Source organism: Hyperoodon ampullatus, assembly GCF_949752795.1.
Source record: "Hyperoodon ampullatus genome assembly, chromosome: 16".
Taxonomy (NCBI): domain Eukaryota; kingdom Metazoa; phylum Chordata; class Mammalia; order Artiodactyla; family Ziphiidae; genus Hyperoodon; species Hyperoodon ampullatus.
In genome coordinates this window covers 31794878-31821711 of record NC_136929.1, presented here as the reverse complement: position 1 = coordinate 31821711, position 26834 = coordinate 31794878, and the positions used below count along the sequence as shown (strand labels likewise).

At 37.4% G+C, this 26834-nt stretch overlaps 1 protein-coding gene across 1 annotated transcript in view; it reads left to right on the top strand.

Annotated features, from left to right (window-relative positions):
- Positions 1-26834, top strand: part of PIBF1 (progesterone immunomodulatory binding factor 1) — a gene marked incomplete at both ends in the record, with an annotated part of 195897 nt that overhangs the window by 15190 nt on the left and 153873 nt on the right. Inside the window, one exon of the mRNA XM_079721965.1 lies at positions 22485-22618. Within this exon, the coding sequence (XP_079578091.1) occupies positions 22485-22618 (134 nt within the window). The remainder of the gene's footprint in view (positions 1-22484; positions 22619-26834) is intronic.

Below are 26834 nucleotides of genomic sequence, written 5' to 3'. Positions count from 1 at the left end.
TGGGTACCGTAGCCTAGCCAAGTTGACATAAAAAATAGCCATCATAGAACCTTTCCAGGTGCAAGTTTGCTTCTTAAAGGTTACCACCTCTCAGCTGAAAATATAATCTTCTATCTTAAACCTTTTCCTGAACTTAATATAAAGAGAGATCTGAATCACATTCCGGAAAAAAAGAAAAGTAATGCCTTATCTCCATAATAAAAGGTCTTAGAAACTCAGAGAATATGATTTAGACATAATAGAATTACTTTCGTATTAAAGCCACCCTTAAAGTTAGATTCTTCTGCTCTGTCAGGGGCCTAGTACAGGTCAACTTGCCCAACACTCAGAAAATATAGACTGAAAATGTTTCAATGAAAAGTCACCAGCAAGGACCTTTTTATAAGGATATAGTGAATAAATGTTAATATCTAATATTAAAAGAAATTTTTTTAACAATATATTGTGGGGGGTTATCTTTTCTTTTTTTTTTTCTTTTTTTTTTTTTTTTTTTTTTTGCATTATGCGGGCCTCTCACTGTTGTGGCCTCTCCCGTTGCGGAGCACAGGCTCCGGACGCGCAGGCTCAGCAGCCATGGCTCACGGGCCCAGCCGCTCTGCGGCATGTGGGATCCTCCCGGACTGGGGCACGAACCCGTGTCCCCTGCATCGGTAGGCAGACTCTCAACCACTGCGCCACCAGGGAAGCCCTGGGGGGGGGTTATCTTTTGAAACGGTTTGTTAAATTATTTACTGCTCTGGTATCTGGGGAACTCAGAGATACTCGTTTGAGTTTCATCTCTGCACCTCGACAATGGTGTGATGATCTTGGATAAAAAACTTAGTCTTTACTACCCCTCCCGGCAGTCCCCATCTGTAAAACAGGGATGAGAATATGTAACATCTGCCTCACTCACATGGCCATTATTATGAGAATAAAATTTATTCAATAAATAATTCACTGTACCTTGATTATGTGGCAAGCATTGTTCTAGGTGCGTGGAATACCTCAGTGAACAAAACAGAGATCTCTGGCCTCATGGAATTTATGTTTTAAAAGGAGTGCAGGGGGCTTCCCTGGTGGCGCAGTGGTTGAGGATCCGCCTGCCAGTGCAGGGGACACAAGTTCGATCCCTGGTCCAGGAAGGTCCCACATGCCGCGGAGCAACTAAGCCCGTGCGCCACAACTACTGAGCCTGCGTGCCGCAACTACTGAAGCCTGTGCGCCTAGAGCCCATGCTCCACAACGAGAAGAAGCCACCGCAATGAGAAGCCCGCGCACCGCAACGAAGAGTAGCCCCCGCTCGCCGCAACTAGAGAAAGCCTGCGTGCAGCAACAAACACCCAACACAGCCAAAAATAAATAAATAAAATAAATGAATTTATAAAAAAAATAAAAGGAGGGCTTCCCTGGTGGCGCAGTGGTTGAGAGTCCGCCTGCCGATGCAGGGGACACGGGTTCGTGCCCTGGTCTGGGAAGATCCCACATGCCGCGGAGCGGCTGGGCCCGTGAGCCATGGCCGCTGAGCCTGCGCATCCAGAGCCTGTGCGTCTGGAGCCTGTGCTCCGCAACGGGAGAGGCCACAACAGTGAGAGGCCCGCGTACCGCAAAAAATAATAATAAAAAATAAAAATAATAAATAATAAATAAAAGGAGCGCAGGGAGGGACTTCCCTGGTGGTCCAGTGGCTAAGACTCCATACTCGCAATACAGGGGGCCCAGGTTCAATCCCTGGTCAGGAAACCAGATCCCACATGCTGCAACGAAGAGCCCACGTGCTGCAACTAAAGATCCTGCATGCCACAACTAAGACCCGATGCAGCCAAATAAATAAATATTTTTAAAATAATAAAATTAGGGGCTTCCCTGGTGGCGCAGTGGTTGAGAGTCCGCCTGCCAATGCAGGGGACACGGGTTCGTGCCCCGGTCCGGGAGGATCCCACATGCCGTGGAGTGGCTGGGCCCGTGAGCCATGGCTGCTCAGCCTGCGCGTCCGGAGCCTGTGCTCTGCAACGGGAGAGGCCACAACAGTGAGAGGCCCGTGTACCGCAAAAAAAAAAAAATAATAATAAAATTAAATTTTTAAAGAAAAGGAGTACAGGGAAACAAACAGTAAACATTATATTGGAAAGGAAGCACAAAGCAAAATCTCGAGTTTGCAGATAGCAAAGTTTTTCTGAGTGGTAGAGTACTACGCTAGTAAGGCAAATTGGAGAAAGATCTCAGAAGATTAGTAGACTGATTATAACCTGTGTGTTTTCTTTTATGTAACCTCTCAGTTTATGATCCCCAAATCAGCATATTCAAAATTGGTCACCAGCCCTAGAGACTATATTTTTTTTCTGTTTTATTATGAAAGTTTTTGAGCATAGGTAACTAGAAAAAATTTTACAATGAACACCAGTATACCCATCACCTAATTTCTGCCATTAGCATATCACTATACTTATCTTAATCACATACCTGTCCATCTCTCCATACACTGGTCATATTTAATTTATGAGAAATTGCCAGACTGTTTTCTTTTTAATGTATCAGTAGCTCCTTTTTATTGTTGGGTAATATTTAATTGTATGGATATATTCATTCTCCAGTTGATGGGCATGTGAGTTATTTCCAGTTTGGAGAGATTATAAATGAAACTACTACAAACATTTGAACATTGGCTTTTGTGTGGACATACATTTTTGTTTTTCTTGTGTAAAATTTAATAGTCAGATTTTTCACTTCTAGATTTCCATTTGGTTATTATAGTTTTTATTTCTCTGCTATTTGTGTATTCATTGTAAGCACATTTTCCTTTACACCACTGAGAATAGTTAAAATCTCTGCTTCAAAATCCTTGTCTTCTAATTCCAAAATCTGAGTCACCTCAGAGTTTGTCTCTGTTGATTGTCTTTTCTTTTAAGGATGGGTCACATTTTCCTGTTTCTTCAAAGGCTGAGTAACTTTAAATTGATAATTTAAATCTGAGTAAATTTAGATGTTAACATTGCAACTGTTATGTTGTGGAGACTGCATGTTGACCGTGCTGATGCTTTTGTTTTAGCAGGAATTTAACTGGTTTGTACTCAGATAGCATGCTCTGTCTCTTGGGCAGCAGCTCAAATTTCAGTTAGGTTTTTTTGGCCTTAGTAGGACTGCTTGGGTCTGTCCTACACATGTGTTATTCAGAGGTCAGCCAGAGATCTGGCAGAGATTATCCACAGAACTCAGAGTGCCCCTTTTCTGGCTGTCTCTAGAATTCCCTCCTCACTTTAGAGCAGCTAAGTTGCCCCAAACTCTTGTTTCCTGGTTCTTCAAGCTAGAAAGATGAAGGATATTCTGTTGTACCTTTATCATCCAACTTGGCACATAGTAGGCCTGCCTTCCAGCTAAAAGGCATTTAAAAAAGAGAGAGAGAGACCAGGAAATTTACCCAGTGCTGTTCGCTTCTTCCTCTCGTAGAAGACATCCCTCCAGAATCTGCCTGATTTTGGTCACTTTCAGATGGTTGTTTTATATTTCATCCAGATTTTGAAGTTGTATCTGCAGTAGGGTTGGTGAGATGGGAACTTGGAACCATCACCAGAAGTGGAATCACCTTACAATTTTGTTTTAAACACAGGTGAAGGAAGAGAAAATCTAGTCTGTGCATGTAAAATATTTAGCTTTGAAATCCTCTGTTTTCTCTAAAAAGAATCTTAGCTTCGTTGGAGAATCTTTTTTCTCAACATGTTTAACTTTGTACTGATATGGGTGATGACTCGTTAGGCATTATGAAGAAAAATATTAAAAGCAAAATAAAATACATCACTAGACCTTGAACAAAATGTACAGTTTTGAACATTGTAATGTTGGTTGTTTGCACTACTTACCTATTAATAATTATTGAATTCCTGATATAGCCATAAAGTTCAGAGTTTGGAAAGTAAGATCTGGTATTTGGGCAGCTGAGTTTACTATCTGAGGACGTATAAAGATTAGTATGTGTCAAATGAACACCAACAGCTGGGGAAAATGTGATTGAAGTTCATAGAATCACAAAATCGTAAAATCATATAAGGTGAGGATTGACTTGCAAGGGGATAAACACAGGACAAATACAAGATGGTACTATTTTATACTATTTTACAGAACAGGTAGCAAATTAATAGGAAACTTAAAAGAGGAGGCAAGAGCCGACAAATATAAATGCCTCAAAAATGGCAGCATCATGGCAATTCCATGTGGGTTACTAAGAGAAACTAAGATATTTGTTAGTTATGTCTCTGAGTTTTAAAACTGGGAGTCAGGAAAACAAACTTGCCGCTTTACTAAGACTGTTGGATTGAGTTTTGTCTTTTCCAAAAATGAACTTAATGTTGTTGTTTTTTTACCACATGGTGGCAGCATATATCCATTTATTTCTGTAGCCGGTTTTGGGCTACTCAAAACATCTTGTCATTTTTGACCTACAGGCCAAAGTGTTACATTGTTACCTTATTATTTTCATTTATATTCCTTATTTCATATCCATTGCCTTAAACCAATCAAATACTGTGTTTTTCTAATAAAATTTAGTAGATCTATAACTGGGAGATAGAATTTTTTTTAATTGAAACTTTTCTGGCAAAACATGTAGTCTTCAGATCAAAGGTGTCTCAGTTATTGCACTGATTTCATAATTACACCTAACAAAAGCATTCAGAGATGTTAAAGCCCCACAAGTACACAGTTAATTGTGCCTTTATTCATATAAGCTGCTAGTTCATGGCAGATATGAAGTGAAAAACTGATTTGTTCATATCTATTACATGAAATGTAATAAAATGTGATTTTTGACCTTTAAAAAAGAAGTCGCTCTTCCTGAAGGGCCAATTTTAGTAGATTTCTGGAATTTTCTTTCATATTTTTTTCCACATCTTTAGTTATTTGGAAATAATATCTGGATACTAACCCTGGAAAATAGGGCTCATCTTTTACTTCAAGTTGAGAGTTTTTTTATAAGCATCAGTAACATAGTCTAATTATAGCATATTTTGAGCTGTATTTCATACATGAGCTTGTGTATGGTACTTAGTGTTTTCATAAGTGCTATACGTTTATTTCCTATTTATGAAATCTCTTTGTAACAGGTCAGAATTTTGGTCCAGTACATGTAGCTAAGCTATGTGCAGCTGTTGTGCTACTGTAGAGTTATTTCAGCATGCTTCTTTTCAAAAGAAAGAAATGTTAACAATATTATATAGGGCATTAATGAGTCTGTACTTAAAGCCATTAAGTTTCATGAGGAAATGGTGAAATATTTTTCTCGTATGAGAACTTTGGTAACTAGGAAGCAAGAGGAGTGTTTTGTTTAAGAGAACTTCCTTGTTTAGGAAACATAGTTACATTTATTGAGAAAAATTCTGCAAAATTACCTTGAGGCTGATCTTAAGTATTCATACATGAATAATCCTGTTAATTTTATTTGAATGAAAATGAAGTATTTCATTAATGATACATACTTGTTAGTCGGGTTTTTTAGTTTCAGGGCATTATTAACTATTTGTTTTCTGAAGTTTCTTTTTTATCCTGCCCAACTGATGAATTTAAAATTCCTTTATAAGATACATGTTATGATGATACTCATGAGTTGTAATTATTTTTGGGTATCTGACAAATTCCTTAGTGAACAATAATAGTTTTGCCTCTCTATATTACATTTAAGTTGAATAAGCAATGCTTAAAACTTAGATTCCTGGATACTTTCATAGGTTCTGGCTTTGGTTTGAGACAGAACTAAGAATCTCAATTTTAATAAATAACCTAGGATTCTAATGTGGCAAGTTCATGGACCATGAACACAAATCTCTTTTGTTGTTGTTGTTGTTTACTTATTGAGGTACAAAAACACTTATATTCTTAATTAAATTTCGTATTTTTAATTTTATGTATTATAATAATAATAATTAATAATTTTAATGTATTTATAACATCCACGAATATAATTAGAATAACACTAGCTGTAGTATTACTGCTTGGAGTTTCTAAAACCCATTTCTTACGTATACATCTAAAACCTGTTGCTTCTTTATAAACTTGTTGTATGTCTACAAATTATGTAAATGACTTAAAGGTAAAAGTTCATGAGGAGGGAAAAGTTCATGGGAAAGCTATAATAAAGGCAATTTAAAGTAGGATGTTATCAGGGAGAAGCCTCCTTTAGCTAATTGTTTTATACATGGCTGTAAGAGGAAAAAACTTTTTAAAGAGTAATATGGCCTTTTTTTTCCCCCATCTGCCACTGTGTTTATAATCTTAAAGAAATCCAGTGGCATTGTTCATTTATTTCAGGGACAGATTTTGAGGGGTTTATTAGGTCTTGAGATGAAATTTTGAACCTAGTGGCCAGGATGGTATATCATCATATTTTGGGAAGGGAAAACAACTCATGAGGGACCTTACCAAGTACTGTAGCTTCAATCTGGGTACACTATGAACACTTTGTTCTCTTGCTATACACATCTCAATCCAGATTCTACAGACATAATTTGGAGTGTCTAAGAGGGGATTTTTTTTATCGTTGTAACTATGATTTAATTTCTTTATTGATATAAAAAAGTAATTAATAGCTGTATATGCTGGATCATCTGAATAAATAATTTATACTGGAGTATTATCCCCATGACATTCATGCCAATGTTTGCATTTAATTTTGTCATGGCATTAGCACCACAAAAATAATTTTAAAAACAGCCATCAACTTGATATGTAAAATATGCATTTCAGCCAAATAATGGCCAGATGTTACCATGGGTCACTGTATGAATAAAGGTTTCACAGTTCAAATAGAGAAAAATAGTGTCAAAATTGAGTCATCATACTACTGGGTATAGCCATGCCAAACTCAAACCTAAATAAACTCCTACTTATTGTAACATTTTGAAGTTACATGACATAGTCAACGTAAACTACGGAAAGAATAAGCCTTGCTATTGAGGCATGTTTGAAAGAGATGACACCCTAAATGCATTTCATTTTTCCTTTTTTTTCAATTCCAATGACCTGCCTCTTAGCCAAGCTTGCATTAGGGCTAGCAGGTGGCTAGACCTGACTGAAGTCTGGGGCTTTGGGAAAGCTAGTGTTCCAGTTATGTATTGCTGCATAACAAACCACACTAAAAACTTCGTGACTTAATTTTTATCTGTCACAGCTCTGAATATTGATAGGCTCAGCTGGATATTTCTTACCTGTCTGAGGCTGGAGTCATCGGAAGTCTTCATTCACATGTTTGGGGCCAGATCACTCTCCAGCTGGCTTCTCCATGTGACTAGTTTAGGCATCCTTCATCATGGCAGCCTCAGGACCTGGCAGTTGGTCTCCAGAGTGAGTGTTCAAGCATAAAGAAACCCAGGCCAAAGCTGAAAGTCTTCTTAGGACCTAACTTTGAAATCCCACCAGCATCATCATGTTCTCTTAGTCAAGCAGAGCATTAAAAGGAATAGTCTTCAGTCAAGGAATATCTTGCCATATACAAGGGAAGAAATTGATAGAGGCCATCTTAGAAATAGGCTACCATGTTTGGGGTGTTTCTCCCCTGGCCTGAGTGAAAGCCTGGACACAGTATGAGCAAGCCCTAAGCAAGACCAGAACAGATTGTTGACAGCTTAGCCTGTAAAAATCTATAGGACTCCCCACCCCTCCCACTCCAGATAAGGTGAATAAAGTCTCCTTTGCCTCCAGAAAGCTGAAGAATAAAGTATTCCATTGAAAGAGACTGCCATATTGACTGTAAAACCACACTCATTTCTATCTATCAATAAGGAATATGCTTAATGCATATTGATAAAGATTGAAAAAGGGATGGACTAACAGTTATGAAAAAAGAACAAGAATGTAATAGTAATATAATATAAGGTGGAATTTAAGATTAGAACCACAAAACAGGGTAACAGAAAACAATAATGAAAGGTGATTTTAGAGACAAACTTCTACGTATCAAGTAACATAGTAATTATAAAGAAAAGGGTTTTAGAAAAACAAGGAGAACTTAATGAAAGTGTAATGATGGGGGGAAACTTTATAATGTACTTTCTACAGAATTGGATCGATTTAATAGACATAAAAATAAGTCAGGGCTAGAAGAATTGATTCAATTAATAATTTTGATTTAGTTGCTATGTATAGAGCTTAACATTCCTTGACCAGGGAATAACCTTTTTTTTAAATGTCAATGAAGGGGATTCCCTGGCGGTCCCATGGTTAGGACTCTGCGCTTTCACTGCCATGGGCCCTGGTTCAATCCCTGGTTGGGGAACTAAGATCCCACCAGCCGCACAGGGTGGCCAAAAAATAAATAAATGAATAAATAAAATGTCAATGAAAAGTTGACAGAACTATCATGTATACACTTGACCACATAGTAAAATAATAAATTTTTAAATAAAGATTTTGTAGTCCCTATTTTTATCCTAACTTAGTAGTGATAATTAAAAGGTGAGCAGAAAATGTTTAGAAATTAAGAAACATTTTTTCGATCAAAGAAGAAACAAAAAGCAAACAAGAGAAACATATCTTTTAGATCATAGAGGAAGTGAGAACAAGAAAGCAATTAAAATAAAAACATTCTATATCAAAATCTTTTAGACACATTTAAAGCTGTGCCAGAGCAAGACCTATAGCCTTAAAGTGCCTTTATTATTAAAGAGAAAGATGAAAAATAAAGACATGTAGTAGTCATCTTAGGAAGGAAAACAGAACAGTCAAAATAAGGAGTTTGGAATTATTGGACATTAATATTGCATGTGGCTCTGTGAAAAGCTTGAAAACTGAAAAAAATGTCCCAACAAAATGTAGATTACTAAAATTAGCGGAAGTGGAGAACTTGAATAGAACGATTACCATAGAGGTATTACAGAGTGAGTAAAGATGTACTGTTGATGAAGTTACCAGGTTCACAGATGGATTACACTGATAGGTTCACAGTTGATTTCTATAAGCACAGCTGATTCCAGTTAAATAAACTATAACAACCTAGTATTGAAAAAGATGGAAAGCTCTGAGAAGGATAGTACAAAAGCAAAACAAAACAAATCTATTGGCTAATTTTACTTATTGCTAAAGATACAAAAACTCTAAATGATCAAAAATGAATTCTAGCTTTGTATCAAAAGAATAATACTTTACGACTAAGTAAAGTATATTCTAGGACAGAAAGGATTATCCATTACATCCGCAAGTTTAAGGTCAATAACCATGTGATTGTATCATTAAATGATAAAGGATGGTAAAATTCAGTGACCATTCCAAATAAAGAGACTTAAAAATATTTACTTAAAAAAAGTCCGCAAAAAACTTTATCCTAAATGGCAAAACAGTAAAACCTTTTTCTGTAAAAATCAGGAACCAGACACAGACTGGGTTGCTCATTATTATCTAACATGGTCTTGGAGGGCCCTAGCAGATGCACGAAGAAGAAAAAAACTATCCATGTAAAAATTTGAAAGGAGATTAAAATTTTTTTTTCTGTTAGTTTAAAAACCAGCTAAAATTACTGTAGAAATCTGATATTGTGACTGAATGCAGGATAAATGTGTAATTGACCAATAACATTTCTCTAGGTTTAGAGCAATAACTGCTAGAAATGGACTTGGGGGAAAATACTTAATTCATGGAGAAAGTAATGGACTTATATGAAGAAAACCATTAAATCTTATTGTTGTTCCTGGAAGCACCATATCTCAGAAAGGAGACAAAGTCATAAAAATAGCAATTTTTCCACTGTTAATATATTAATTAAATGCAGTTATTTATATTCTGAATAAATAATATATAATAAATGCAGTTATTTATATTATCTATATTATTATTGTTAATATATTAGTATATACTGTTATATACAATAATATATTAATATTAATATATACTGTCATTAATATATGCTACATATTAATATATACTAAATATATATTGTTATGTGTGTTCATATGTTAATATTAATATATACTGTTAATATATTAATTAAATGCAGTTATTTATATTATAAATAAAATATATAACAAATGCACTTATTTATATTATAAGTTAAATTATATCCCAATAATTTTGTTATCTTCTGTGCTTGATTTTTTGGTGGAGGAGAGAAATGCCATACAAGGATTGGGATTGGATAAATGATTTTAGTTTATGTGAATAAAATAAATGTTCTGAAATTGCCAAGAAAAATGTGGGGGGAAGAAGTGTGCAAGGTGGGGAAAGCTGAGATGCTGGGCCTACCAAGATCCCAGTATATACTTCAAAACTACTGAGGTTAACTAAATGTGATATTGGCAGAGAAACAAACATCAGTAGAACAAAATATAGAAACAGGTCTAATTATATACCACAATAGTGGTCGTTCAATTCAGTTGAAAAAGAGTGTTGTTTGTTTGTTTGTTTTGGGTTTTATTTATTTATTTATTTATATTTTTGGCTGCGCACGGGCTTTCTCTAGTTGCAGTGAGCGGAGGCTACTCTTCGTTTCGGTGCACAGGCTTCTCATTGCAGTGGCTTCTCCCGTTGCGGAGCACGGGCTCCAGGCACGCAGGCCTCAGTAGTTGTGGCACGTGGGCTCAGTAGTTGTGGCTCACGGACTCTAGAGCGCAGGCTCAGTAGTTGTGGCGCACAGGCTTCGTTGCTCCGTGGCATGTGGGATTCCCCCGGACCAGGGCTCAAACCAGTGTCCCCTGCATTGGCAGGCGGACTCTTAACCACTGAGCCACCAACGAAGTCCCAAGAGTTTTTTTAGCATAAGGGTCCTAGCACAACTGGATGTTATTCATCTGTTAAAAAAAAAGTTGGTCCTCACATTCCATACCATATACACATATTAATTCCAGTTGGATTAAAATTTTTAGAAGGAAATCTAGGCCATTACTTCAGTAATCATGCAGATTCTTAACTCAGGGTCCACGAGCCTCCAGGTGGAATGGGGAAAACATTATTTTCACTTCTTACTGAAATTTAGCATTTCCTTCAATTACAGGTAAATACAAAAACCACAATAGAACTGTCACTGCTGATGACTGTCAGCATTAGAATTCAGGTATTTCCATATCACAGTGTAGTTATTGCAGATATCTTTAGAGATTATGCTCATCACTACTTCAACTTCAGTGTAGTTGTAGACCCCTCACTGGATCTTATCTTTAATGCATTAATAAAAAAGGACATGTATAACTTTAAAAAATATTTCAGTAGTTTTATTGCAGTATACAATTAACCCCTGAACAACATGGGGTGCTGACCCTCTGCACAGTTGAAAAAATCTGCATATAACTTCTAGTCAGCCCTCCCTATCAGCAACTGTGCATCTGTGGATTCAACCAACCACGGATCGTGTAGTACTGTAGTATTTATTATTGAAAAACATCTGCATGTAAGTGGACCTGCACAGTTCAAACCTGTTGTTCAAGGGTCAGCTGTGATTTGTTTCCTTTGTAATTCTGTGTATTTTAATTTTTGATTTCAGAGACTTTAGTCTCAGAAGGGGTTCACAAGTATCACCAGATTGCCAGTGTGGTCCATGGCCCAAAAAAGTTTTGAGACTCCCTAATTTAGATGATTATTAGCAGTGCTTCTCAAACTTTAATGTAAATATGAGTCACCTGGGGATCTTGTTAAGATGAAAACTGGCAGAGTAGTTCTGGGATGGGGCCTGAGACTGTTCACTATTGGCACACCTCCCGGAGTGTATTAGTGCTCCTGGCCTGAGCTAGTTCATGGACTACACTGTGAGTAGCTAAGTTCTGGACTGAGTTGTCCAATATAGCAGCCACAGGTTTACATTTAAATTAATTAAAATTCAGTTCCTCAGTCTTACTAGCCATACAGGTAGTGACTACTATATTGGATGGTACAGATATAGAACATTTTCACCATTGCAGAAAGTTCTGTTGGACCGTGCTGTTCTAGAGGTTGGGGTAATCTTAGCCAAGACAGAGAAACAAAAAGCTTTAAAAGAAAAAGACAAAAAGGAAACCACAGGCAAAGTTTAATATTTAAAGTACACATTTGGGACAAAAATTGGAATGCAGATGATCAAAAGTTAGTATCAGCACTATTTCTAGCTCTAAGAAGTTAACAAGAAATAGACAACCCAGTGGAAAAATGGGCAAAGACTATAATAGGCATTTCACAAAAAGTGCAAATCCAAATGTCCAGGTGCTCAAACTAGCTAGCATTTTGGGAAATACAATTAAAGTAACAGTGAGAGCTCAGGTTGGCAAAAATGGAAAAGGTCTGGTATCTGTGTAGATACAAGGAAAAAGATACAAATGTTACTGGTGGAAAGGTGAACTGCCATAGTCTTTTGGAAAGACATCTGACAACATCAGTTAAAATGGAAAATAAGCGTTCTTCAACACAGCAACCCCAGTGCTGGGACTCTGTCCCATAGAGTAAAATACTAGTATGTAACCATAAATGCCTGTCAGCACAACAAGGAAACGTTTGCATAAACCACATACAGTGTACACCCTGGAATATTGTGCAATCATTGACAAGAATGAATTAGAGAATATCAGTTGATTTAGGATTGACACCAGGTATCTGTCCTCCCATTTGTGTTGTGTGTGTTCATGAGTATATGAACATGGAGAAGAATAGGGAAAGATACATGTTACTTAACGTGAGTTACCTGGGGATGTGGATGGGAGTCAAAGAGGAAGAGAGGGAAGAAAGAGATAAAAAAATATGAAATTCTTGCTCTTAAACTTACCAGTATGTAATGATAATTCCATAATATATATCTTTTCATTTATAAAACTTATAAAAATTTATAAAATTGTGTTTGTGTATGTTTAAACCGTTGAAGTATTTTAAATAATTACAGTAATTTACTTGTAAAACAAAAACGACCTTCTTTTGCCATGAATGAGTCACCTGTTGTTGCACCATACATCCTCATTTGCTTCAAGAGCTAAAAAAAATTGTTTGAACCTGACCGTAAGCTGGTGAATCAACTTAATTTTTTATTCTTTCTACCCACACTTATTAATACTTTTAATACTTATCTAAATCACTTAAAAGGCATGGGAAACCATACCTTTTTGCATTGATATACTTAATTAACTTCTTTGAATTGTAAGTGAGATTTTAAAGATAATTTAGCCACTTGGTCTATTTTAAAATGTTAAGATTTAAATATTTTTGGTTCAGTCATATTTGGGTCAATACCTGTTGAAAGGCCAGTACTTCAAATTTGTTTTCGTAGTTTGCCGAATAAAGTGTTGGCTGTAAAAGTTGCCTCTCAACAGATCAACATATGGTTTAGCAATGGAGGGTTCTGGTAGATCCATGAGCTAGTTATGAATAACAGTCATACAATGTTTAGTACAATAGTAGGCACATAGGGCTTCCCTGGTGGTGCAGTGGTTGAGAGTCCGCCTACTGATGCAGGGGACACGGGTTCGTGCCCCGGTCCGGGAAGATCCCACATGCCGTGGAGCGGCTGGGCCCGTGAGCCATGTCCGCTGAGCCTGCGCGTCCGGAGCCTGTGCTCCGCAACGGGAGAGGCCACAACAGTGAGAGGCCCGCGTACCGAAAAAAAAAAAAAAAAAAAGTAGGCACATAAAATGAGTTGGTGAATCAGTGTCCTCACTTTGCAGAGGCAGCAGTTAAGCTCCAGAGACCTTGGGAATTCCCTGGCGGTCCAGTGGTTAGGCCTTGGTGCTTTCACTGTCTTGGGCCTGGGTTCAATCCATGGTTGGGGAACTAAGATCCCACAAGCCACCCAGCGTGACCAAAAAATAGAAGGTCTGGAGACCTTGGCTTGCTGGAGCAGTTAGTAGCAGAGACAGATTTGATCCCATGTCTCTATCTTAATCTGATGTCCACGACACGTGATGAAAGTCACCTTTCTTCATCTCTCATCTCTTTCTTCATTATTGTTTAAAATTTTTCCTTTTAGAAAAGCTTAAACTTTTATGTTTGAGTTCACATTTATTGAAAAGATATTGAAGATTATCATGTAATAGAAAATATTTAAATGTTCATGTTTTCTTTTTAACCCAGAGTAGACTTTCAGTTCTTCAGTTTTGTCTTTTTTTCCTTAAGACCTTAGAAGAAGTCCAGAATTTTTTCTTAAATAATATATTTCTTGAGGATCTTAACAACAACAAAAAGTAGTCTCTGGGAGCAAACAGACTGTTGTTTCTTAAAGGAACAGTCTTTAACAATCAAAGATTAATTAGGTTTCTTGTTCTTTTCAGTATTTAGTTGCTTGGAGTAGATTATAGGCAATGTGAAACTTGTAAGAGTTCTGAGGAGTGACTTCTCATTTTCTCAGAATAGCTCATCAAGACATTTCTTCTCATTCACTAAACTGCTACCCAACGTAAACTGCTTCAGATCTGAACCATTGACCATAAGATAAATGACACTATTTCCCATTTCTAATTTTCTTAGCTGCTTTGTCTCTCCCCAGGCAGGAGATCACTTCATTTATTAAAGATTTATTTTGAAACAGAGGTTACCACTCTCTTCTCAGTTACATGGTGTGAGAGACAGAAGATTTAAATGATGCTTAGAAATTGTATCTAAAGTAATTGCTTTTGGGTTTATACAGCAGCTAACTGTTTAAAATGTGCCTATTGAATCTTTGAATATATTTTTACTTTTTGTAGAAAACATTTAGATTCGATGTTATTTTGTCAAATTATTTTTTAAATATGTATTTAAGGAATCATTGTAGTAATTGTTTTCAAAGAGGGGAGTCCAAATTTAAATATGCATTATTCATGCGCCATATTTGAACCTGTAAAATTTGCAATAAGTTTTTTTAACACCCTGGATTTGAGCAGTAAATAATATTAACTTCCAATCAGTGGTTTTATAGGTTCCATGGAATAGAATCTTTAAAAAACAGAAACTTGAAGTTAAGCAAGGAGTGAACTATTTATGAATTCAAGAACCTAAATTCTAGCTCTATCTCTGCTAGCTCTGGAATCTAGAGGTTTATGTGAGTGTGGAAGTGCCACACTTAAGGACAAATCACTTAACCCCCCTAGGCCTTAATGTTCTTGTCATGGAAATAAGAAGTTAGTAATAGATTATCTCCAGTCTATCTTTCATCTCTGAAATTCTATAACTGAAACGCTCAGCTGGTGTGTTTGGAAACAAGAGCCTTGCGGGGGGATGGGGGAGAGAAGACATCTCCTTTTAAACATAAAAGCTCTAATGGGTTGTGCTCCGAGCAGGGGGTCTGAAGAAATCGCTCGTCTGTTTACAACACACCCGACAGGAATCAGCGTTCATTGTGACAAGGGGCACAAAACTTGTGGCCTTCCTATGAACAGATACCCAACACATATCCCCCCCTTTACCTGCGTGTGGCTGCTGGGCAGGACCAGTGGGACAGGGCTCAGTACTGGAAGGAAAGCTACAGTACAACTAAAGTTGGGGTGTTTGCCACCTGGAGCCTGTCCGGTCCACGTGTGGCTGGGCCATGAGTGGTGTTATAGGCATAAAAGCTTTGAACCCCTCTCTTCAAGGAAAAAAGAAAAATAGATTCCGTGTATATGCCATTCTGGAAAAGGCAAAACAATGGAGACAATAAAAAGATCAGTGGTTGTCAGGAGTTTGCGGGGGAGGGGAGATGAATACATAGAATACAGAAGTTTTTATGAGCGGTGAAAATACTTTGTATGACATTATAATGATTTTATGTCATCATACTTTTGTCCAAACCCATAGAACGTGCAACACTATTCACTTCATAAAGCGAACCCTAAGATGAACTAGGGACTTTGGTGATTATGATGTGTCAGTGCAGTTCAGCCTTAGTTTACAAAAAAAAAGTCTTAAAAAGAATTAACACTCAGGGTAGACGTTTTTGGCAAAACCTTTGTTTCACTTTTATATACGTATACACATTATATATGTGTTTGTTGGACTGTGATGTAAAATGTGCTTTTTAGAATAAAAAAGTTTGCAGGTTACTGTAGTTATCCTGGCAAATAAAAGTACAAATTAATCGAAAACAGAAAAAAGCTCTAATAGCTGATAACTTTGCCAAAACACCGTATAATATAAATTTTTCAGTTTTTATATCAAACAGTAGAGAAATATATAGAGTAAAAAACTGAGTGTCTCTTTATTACCCCCTTCCATCCTGCTCAGCCCTTTTCCCCTTCAGTGTGACCCTTGCATGTCCCCCTTTCCATTCCTAAGACCAGGATCCTTGCAGAACTTCTCCCCAGTTAACGTTTTCCTGGTTGAAGCCTCTTGTCTTACTTTTTTAAAATGTTTGTGTTGTAAAGAAATTTTAATTGACTTTTCACAAAGTGAACACACCCATTTAACCAGCACCCAGACTGAGAAATGGAAGCCCCTTTCAAGCTGCTTTTCTCAAAATATTTGAGAAAATTCTGCGTATGTGTTGCATCGATATCATTGTGTCAACTGAGGTGTTTTATTTGCAGATTTATGATAATATTCTTTAATTTCAGTTGGAAAACTGATGATTTATTAATCCTTAATTTTTAAGGTCACTTTTGCTACATCTTGAGCTGGTTATTTTAAATGCTAATGCTGCATAGTCCCTTTATATTTCAACATTAGTTGACACCACAAGCATTTCCAGCGTAAACTACTATGTGAGGGTTACCGGCTGTAACCAGAGATAAGGCAGGTCTTCAAGGAGCTTCAGGGTGCGTATCAGGAAAACTGAGGATTACAGACAAGACAAGAAAACATGCAACTACAATAACAGATTTACTTTTTTCAGGCTAGAGATAGCCTTCTATTATTTCCTCTTATGAATAATTTAGGAGATGGAAAAGATGACATTAACTCTGGCAATCAAAGTCAGTTCCATTCTAGATGTGTAGAAAACGGGCAAACAGTTGAAATCTCAGTGACTTAATTGTCATTATCCCTATGCAGTTTGTTTTTTCTTTATTCAAAAAGGACATTGAGGGCTTCCCTGGTGGAGCAGTGGTTGAGAGTCTGCCTGCCGATGCAGGGGACACGGGTTCGTGCCCCGGTCCGGGAAGATCCCACACGCCACAGAGCAACTGGGCCCGTGAGCCATGGCCTCTGAGCCTGCGTGTCCGGAGCCTGTGCTCCGCAACGGGAGAGAAAAAAAAAAAAAAAAAAAAGGACATTGAGGGCTTCCCTGGTGGTGCAGTGGTTGAGAGTCCACCCTCCGATGCAGGGGACACGGGTTCATGCCCCGTTCCGGGAAGATCCCACATGCCGCGGAGTGGCTAGGCCTGTGAGCCATGGCCGCTGAGCCTGCGTGTCCGGAGCCTGTGCTCCGCAACGGGAGAGGCCACAACAGTGAGAGGCCCGTGTACCGCAAAAAAAAAAAAAAAAAAAAAAAAAGGACATTGAGACTTGGCTGTTAACCAAAACTATTTACTTCTTACGTAGAAATTTTCTGTTAGAAATGGCTGGTGATTGGAAATTTTGTGTTCTCTTTCTTTATGTTTAAAAAGATTAAGCTTTTTCCTTCTTTGGTTTCAGTCTATTTAATGTCCTCTTTTGCTCCTTCTTTTCCATAAACATTAATTATAAACTTTCTATGTTATAGGCAGAGTACTAGGTACTAGAATTATAGAACATTTCCTTCAGTTTTTCCTTTGATGTGAGAGGCAAGTAATGGCTGCCCCCAGCACATGTGATGTGTTTTCTGATGAGGTAAGAACGAGGTGCTGTGGAAAAATGTAAGACAGACATCTAACTCAGATTTGGGGCTTGGAGTCTTCCCACAGAAGGTATTGCTGAGTTCGGGTCAGGAAGAATGCATAGGAATAATACGAAGTAGTCTTCTCTACCATCTTTAGCCTTAGCCTTAAAGTTCTACCCAGTCATGGGTTTGATTCACTTTTTCTTTTTTCTTTTTTTCCAAAGCTATGCCTTAACCTATTTTATTTGCTAATAGTAAGTGAAGCAGATTATTTTTTTCAAAATATAAAGGTAATCATTTTATTTAAGGGGAAGTTTTTCAGTTGAAAAGTCTTAAAAGATTTGGTAGGATATGTACCTTCCTATATCGAACTTCTGCTTATACTTGGTCATATAGTGTTTATAATTAAAGAATATATATATATATATATATATATATATATTTACACCCACACATATATACTATGTTACAGACATATGCATGTACAATATAATAAATACACACATACGCATATCTCCTATGGAATTGCTCTCTGCTCCAGAATTTTATACCCTGTATATTTCAGGGCCAGGTATTGATGTCCTCTCTAGATCTTAGATTTTGGCACTTCCACATTCACATAAACCCCTACCTTTGGGGGGGCATTCATTTCATCTAGATGCCCTACTCTATAACCTTCTTCATTTGCAGACCACTGGGACATTGTGTTTTACTCAGTGGAACCCGTGGTCTAGATTTGGTCTTCCTTTCTACCTTAGCTTCTGGCTGGGTTACTTCCTGTGATTCATCCACAACCTTGGCCTTGCACTTGATTGATCTTCTCATTCTGAATGATTACCTCTTCTTTTCTTTAGCACTCAGGTTCATGGCCCACGTTCTGTTCCTTGTCTCCCAGAACTGATTTACTTCTGAAGTTATCAATTCAGGCTGACCACTGAACATACTACTTCCTATATTTCCACGTTTTTCAGTCAACTGCTTTCAACCTATCTTTAGCAGAATTTCCAATCCATATAATTTTTTTTATCCATATCTTCCTAAATGTCTTTTCTTCCCTCTTCATCATGTTACCAGTCTTAAACCTTTCTCTTGTCAGTGTTGTCGAATTCCTCCCTGTCTTTTTATCGAAGCTGCCTGACAGAATCTCAACTCTTTATTTTTCTATGTGAGCGCTACTGGAGGAAATCACAGAGGCAGTAACAAGGCTATAAGTTTAGTGTTACCAACTTCGAATGGGCCCACACAATTGTGCTATAATTCTATTTTTTCTAGTTCTCTCATTTTTCACAGCAGTTATTTTAGGCATTCATCACTCTGCTCACATCTCCAGCTTTCCACTTTCCTTCTCCCTCTCAGCAAATGACTTGGTATTTCATTGCACAGAGAAAATGGAAATCCTCAGATGAGAACTCCCACAATTTCTTGCCATAAGCATATTTACATCTGCCCTCGTTCTGTTTTGTTTGTTTGTTCTTACTGTTTATAGTGGGAAGAGGCTTTCAAGGAGTGGAAAATCATATGCCTTTAGAAACCAAGTGGATAGTAGAAAATAGGTGAAGCAGGAGGGTAAGGAGTATTCTGTGACTTGTAGGTCAATGATAAGAGCTACCTGAGGACATCCAAATTCAAGTTTTTAACACTCTGTATCAGCTGGAGAAAAGCCTGCCATGATGAGCATGGCTGCTGGTCTAAGAGAAGTCCTCACAGTGAAGATGGAGCCCACACCCTGAGCCTTCTTAGGGGCTTTACTGCTCTGCCCCCCGACCGTGCCCATTTTCTCCAGCATCAGTACTTCGGGGTTTTTTTTTTTTTTTTTTTTTTTTTTACAGTACACAGGCCTCTCACTGTTGTGGCCTCTCCCGTTGCGGAGCACAGGCCCCGGACGCGCAGGCTCAGCGGCCGTGGCTCACGGGCCCAGCCGCTCCGCAGTATGTGGGATCTTCCCAGACCAGGGCACGAACCCATGTCCCCTGCATCGGCAGGCAGACTCTCAACCACTGCGCCACCAGGGAAGCCCATCAGTACTTCTTTTGCTGTTCTTTCCCATCGATATTTAAACATGTCCAAGCTTGTTCCAGCTTTTTTTTTTTTTTTTTTTTTTTTTTTGCGGTACGCGGGCCTCTCACTGTTGTGGCCTCTCCCCTTGAGGAGCACAGGCTCAGCGGCCATGGCTCACGGGCCCAGCCGCTCCGCGGCATGTGAGATCTTCCCAGACCGGGGCGCGAACCCGTGTCCCCTGCATCGGCAGGCGGACTCTCAACCACTGCGCCACAAGGGAAGCCCTTGTTCCATCTTTTGAAACCTTCATTTATCTCTATTTTCTTCTCTAGCTACTTCACTTTCTCCACTTTTAAACTAAAGAGAGAATTGCCTACAGTTCGGATGTTTGACCAATTTAGATTGGAGTCCTTACCACGCTGTTCGTGAGCTCTGAGACTTTTATCCTCTCCGAGCCTAGTTTCCTCAACTGTAAAAATGAGGATAACACTTAGCTCAGTCATAAAGTTAAGTATTAAGCAAGAGAACGCATGTATAATAACACGAAGAAGGACTTATTGTGTATTCAAATATATTTGCTTTAGCCCCTGGCAGTCTACTTTCTGTCCCCATCCCTGAAGAGTTAATGGCTTTGTTTATGGGTCTCTTCTCAGTAGTAATTAGTATCCCTGACAGTCTTGTCTCCTCAGAGTAGCTCTTCTACGGTTGTCCCTGCCACACACCCCTGGTTCACCCTCTGTTTCTGTGAATACCCCCTCAGGTTCCTAGGGCTCTTTGTCCTTTCCTCACCCTTTAAATGTTTATATTCCTCAGGAGTCCGTCTCAGTCTTTGTGCAGTTATTAAGGTTGAGCTATCAATTTGGCTGTAATCTCCCTAGTAGCCAAAGCAAAGGAAAAGCATTGTGATGATATTAATTTATAGTTCATGATCATTTACTATGTGCTAAGCATTTTTATAAGCCCTTTTCATGTATTACTTGATATAATCTTCACAACAACTCTACAGGGTAGATGACGTAGATGAGGACAATGAAGTGCTGAGACGTAAACGTGCTCGAAGTGTTACTGCAGGTAATTCAGTTCTGGACAGTTGAATTCTGGAGCTTTCCATCCTAACTATAACACTATACACTCTGCCGAAACAGTTACATGATTAGTCGTGTTTAGAAGGGTAAAAGCATTCTTCAGGGGAACTAAAGCATCTTCTGGGACTTAGGTCTGAAATGACGTGTGTGATGATTCTTTGGGGAGACGATAGAGTATCCTCAGCTATGATCCTCTAATAAATACCATTTCATTCTCATGGAGAACATCAGTGCAGAAGAACATAGTATATACCAAAGCAAAGCACAGCCAGTATAGTTTTTCCATTATTACATTTTTCAAACAGCCCTTTGATAGAAATTTGGGAGCTAACATTTCAAAGTCATGTCTAATAGTTTAAAGGGGACAAAAACAGTCTTACTTATCTTTGTATCTACAGTGTCTAGCCCAGGACCTGTCACTTAGAAATAGTTTGGTCAGTATTTGTGGACTGAATGCGACCACACTGAGCTCATCAGCTCCTAAAAAAGAATGACTTGGGACAGGATGTATTTCCCGTGACAGGTTCTGGGGGTGGAGTTGATGATTGCTTGCAAGATCTGATGAGTTCAAAGTGGAAGAAGAAGTAGGAACTCCATCTCTGTGTCCTGCTTCTCCTCCCCATTCCCATATTCATGCATTTCTTCATTGATTTATTGAAAAGTATTTCATTCTTACTCTATACCAAGTCCTGTGTAAAGTGATGGAGATCCAATGGTGAACAAGACAAAGTCCCTGCCCTTGAGATGTTTACACTCTGGTGTAAAAAAACTAATTTGATGATACACTAAGATCAGTACTCTAAAGGAGTATTGACAGTATTCAGCTATTCAGGCAGTGTGAACAGATTAGAGCAGGGGTCCCCAACCTCTGGGCCACGGACCGCTACCGGGCCACAGACCGCTACCAGGCCACAGCTTGTTAGGAACTGGGCCGCACAGCTGGAGGTGAGCAACACGTGAGCAGGTGAAGTTTCATCTGCCACTCCCCATCGCTCCCCATCACTCGCTTTACTGCCTGAACCAACTGCCCCCCACACACCCCTCAGCCCCAGTCCCTAGAAAAATTGCCTTCCACGAAACTGGTCCCTGCTGCCAAAAAGGTTGGGGACCACTGGGTTAGAGGAAGCGTAGTGTGTTCAGAGAACCTCAGATCTTTATTAGGGTTGGAGGTGAAGTATGATTATGAGAAATGGCGAGAAACGAGGCTTGTAGTAAGCAGGGCCAAGTGTGCTTTTACGGTTTTCACTTGTACCCCTCTTCCACATCTCTGCAGTCCCTTTCTACTAGTCTGATGAGTACAAGGAAGATCAATGTAGAAATAGGTTCCAAGTGCCACAAAACTCCTTTTTTTCCCAAATACCACAACTGAAAATGCATGGTTAATCTCTTCAGTAACTATTTTTCACTGTGAATGTTTGACGTTCATGTGGCTCTTTGTCTCTCGTTGTAAACTCCTCAAGAACAGGGTCAGTGTTTTATTCATTTCTGTGTCTTCGGCATCTGAAAGTAACTCAGTAAATGTTGAAAACATCCTTAACATTAGTAGTCATTTTATGTATTATTCTATTAACCAAAGCATAGTTGGCCTATTTTTTCTTTGAAAAACAGAGCTCAAGTTTTAAACAAATGAATTTATAAACTACTCAGTGAGTTTAAGATTACCTGTCTTTGAGTAGGGAAAAATTACTAAATAGAAAAATTGAGGATTTTTTAAAATTACAAAGATAGTCACAGCTTAACAGAAGAATTCAGTACAGAATTTGGTCAAGTATGTTTGGTTTGAAATGCCTTATTATTGTTTTTATTTATAGACTTATGAGGAATATCGCAGAAACTACTCTGAGCTTCAAATTAGATGTCAACGTCTGGCCTTAGAATTAGCAGACACAAAACAGTTAATTCAGCAAGGAGACTACCGTCAAGAGAACTATGGTAAAGTCAAGAGGTAAGTAGTTAAGATGGCTACAGTACTTCTCATTTTTAGCATGCATCAGAGTCACTTGAATTCTTACCATCAATGTCATTAATTCTACTTTGTATCTTATTTTTTTCTGTCTCCATGGTTTTCTCTTTTCTAGAATGTCATATAGTTGGAATCATACCATATGGAACCTTTTCAGATTGGTTTCTTTGACTTAGAAATATACATTTAAGGTTCCTCCCTATCTTTTCATGGCTTGATAGCTCATTTGAATAATGAATAATATTCTTTTGAATAATATTCATTGGATAATAATGTGCTATTGAATAATGAATAATATTCCATTGTCAAGATGTACCACAATTTATCCATTCACCTATTGAAGGACATCTTAGTTGCTTCCAAGTTTTGGCAACTAGGAATAAGGCTGCTATAAATATTCATGTGCCAGTTTTTTGTATGGACATAAATTTTCAACTCCTCTGGGTAAATACCAAGGAGCATGAGCATACTTGTATTGTAAGAATATGTTTAGTTTTGTAAGAAACCACCAAACTGTCCCAAAGTGTCTGTACCATTTTGCATTTCCACCAGCAATGAATGAGAGTTCCCGTTGCTCCACTCCCTTGCCAGTATTTGTTATCAGTGTTCTGGATTTTGGCCATTCTAATAGGTGTGTAGTCATATCTCATTTGTTTTAATTTGCATTTCCCTGATGACATGATACAGAACATCTTTTCATGTACTTATTTTCCGTCTGTATATCTTCTTTGGTGAGGTGTCTGTTAAAGTCTTTGGCTCATTTTTTAATTGGGTTTTTTGTTTTCTTACTGTTGAGTTTTAAGGGTTTTTTATATATTTTGGATAATAGTCCTTTATCAGATATGTCTTTGGCAAATATTTTCTTCCAGTCTGTGGCTTGTCTTCTTATTCTCTTGACATATACCTTACGTCTTCTTATTCTCTTGACATATACCTTATTCTTCATTGTGCAGAAGCATGCAGTTTTGGCAGTTTGTTGGATTTAGATTGTATTTTTATGTCAGTTGTTTTTATTTTATTTAGAAGCTGCTTTTGTCTTTTAAAATGTGATGCCTTAGAAGATAGGAACCCAGTGAAATCCTATGTGTGTAAATATTTTTGAAATCTTACTTGATTATTTTTACTTTATGGCATCAATTTAAATACTTTGCAGTTTTATCTAAAGTTTTTTCAGCTATTCCTTTTTGACAAAAGGCACACATACTTTCAAAAAATAATACTTTCTGAGGATACGTTTCCTATTGTGCTGCTGCTAAGTAGCTATAGCAAATAATTTTCTTTTTGCTGGAATGTACTAATGAACCACCACTTAGCTGTATGTCCCTAGGAAATCTTAACATTCTACGCCAAAGTTTTGTCATCTCTCAGATGGTGCTAATACAATAACTGCACTATATAAATTAAGAAGATCAAATACAGTAATACTTATGAAAGTATATATATGTATGCATATATAGAGAGAGATTATCCTAATTGCTCACTGCTACCTCTACCTGCACCTAAAATAATTCTTGAACTAAAGTAGTCACTCAGTGAGTGTTTGTTAATTGAATGAATGCTTTATAAATTGTAAAACGCCATAAGTAAATTTGCAAGGATTTGGGGGATATAACATTGGTGCTCCTACTCCCAGCATGACTGACATGCATTATGTATTATTATGTATGCACTGTTATGTCAAAATATAGTGATTGTTGGAGCTTGAAATCCATGACAGCTATACTATTGGGCTTTCAAAGAAAGCTAGATTTCAAAAGAATCATTTCAAAATGAAGTAGGTTGTGATGGTAAGATGATACTTTGAGTTGGTGTTTTGATGTCCTCTCTGCCGCTATAAATCTATAGCAATAATAAGTGAAATATGAAAGGAGAAAACTAAAAGGCATAGTTATCAGAATAATCGAGGGTGTCCATTAATGAAGGGTAAGCAAACCAAGATGAGTCATGAGTTGATAATTCTTGCAAGTGAGTGATGAAAGTGGGGGTGGGGACGTGCCTCACTTTAGCATCTCTCTTTATGTATGTTTTATTTTCTATAATGAAAATCTAGGAAATAAAAACATAATAAGCATCATCATGTGCTAGAAATGGAACAGAAAAACAACCATGCAAGAGTGGCTCAAACTGAATCCTTTGGTTCACTCAATAGAAAGAATGAATTTTTAAAAAATGGTCTGGTCACAAACATATAAGATAAAGTGGGGGAAAAAATACTTTTATGTCCTTGATAAATTCTCACAAAGGTGCAAAGGAAAACAGATATATGGATGTTAGCTGCATCATTATTAGAAAGAATTTAAATGCTTTTCAACAGCAGCATGGAAAATAGATTGTGCTTTATTTTTATAATGTAATTCTACGTAACAATTAAAATCACTAAATTAGATCTGAATGTATATATGGATAAGTCAAACACATAATATTAAATTTTAAAAAGCAAAATGCATGTGCCCATCTTTCTTTCTTTCTTTCTTTTTTCCCCCCCTAAAGCAGGCAGTTCCTTAACTTTCTGGCGTAACAGAAAGTTCTCAGGTTTATTTTGTAATTTCGTTTCCTCAGCCCTTTCTTTAAGGAGTCTTGGTTCCTTTTAGTGGAGAATGCTATTCAGAAATTAAGATTTGGGTCCTGGTCATTGCTACATTGAACGTTATTTCTAGGCCCTTTCAGTAGGCAGAGGCACAATGAAGAGGCAAGTGAGAGGATGGCTTAACATACTATGGATAAGATCATACTGGTAGTTAGTTCTAATTCCAATTCAGCACCACAATAGCTAGTTTGAAGGGGCTCCAACTGACCAAATAGGTACAACTTGAATATCAAATGAATATTAACCATAATGAGTTACAATCCATTGAACAGAATAAGAGTCCTTGAGTGTTGTGCTAGTAAATAAAGAGGATCTTCACAGTAGAATGCCAACCAATAAATACATATGCTTATTGGAATTACTATTTTGTAACCTCATAATACTGTTTGATTTAGAGTCATCATTGGAAGCTTAAGCCACTGGGTAAAAGTATATTAGAGAACAGAATGTTAAAATATATCCCATAGCAAATTTGGGTGAATATCTCTTCCTTTCAGATGTCACTGAAAGTGTATAGAATCAATTATCCAGTTATTTTATAGGACTCAGTAAACTGTGAAATGTTGTAAAAGAAAAAAATTCCCACAGATTACTCACTAATTGCAAAGGGCAAAAAGTTACCTTTATAGTTGAGAACTTTGGCAGATACCACCTTAAGCAAATGATCAAAGTTATTGTCACTAATCATGAGATTAAGTGACATCATCTCAATACATCTTTATTTGATGTATTGAGGACACATTATCACTTCTGTAATATTCCTGCCCAAAGTGCTTAATCTAAATCTAGTCATAGAAAAACATCAGACAAATGACAGTTGAGCAACATTCTATAAAGTTGGCCTGTGCGCTACAAAAGGTCAATGTCGTGAAAGACAAAGGAAGGGAGAATCTTAACCACTGGATGCCAGGGAAGTCCCAATGATTATATTCTGATTACATAAGAGAATATCTTTAACCTTTGGAAATTCACACCAAATTATTTAGGGATAAAGGGACCTAATGTCTGCGTATGACAAATAGTTGAGGGGGAAAAAATGCACATGTAGAATTGTGTGTGTGTGTGTGTAGACGTGTATACCTGTATATGCGTGTGTATTTTTATGTATATAAATTCATGTATATATATTTATTCACATATATGAACAACAGAGGGGGAGAGAATAAATATGGCAAAGTAATATTTAGTAAATATTACAAAGTAAATATGACAAAATATTAACAATTGGTGAGTAAAAGTATGTAAAAAAACATATGATATGGAAATTTATTATTGTATCTAGGGGATGATATTGGAACAGTGAGAAAATATAGGGAACTTCAGCTTTACTCATAGTGTTCTATCTTTTTAAAAAACAGAACAAAACTTTAATGCAAATATAGACAAATGTAACTGTCGTCAGCTGTGGATAGCAAGTTCATGAGTATTTTGCTGTATCATGCTTTATAGTCTATTTTTTTACATTAAAAAATCATAGCAAAAGTCCTTTGTGAGAATAAAAACATTTGTATGTAAAGGCATAAAATACTTAAAGTAATATTACGAAAATATTAATATTGATAGTCATCTTTAATTAGTGGGTTTATAGGTGATTGTTATTTTTCAACTTGT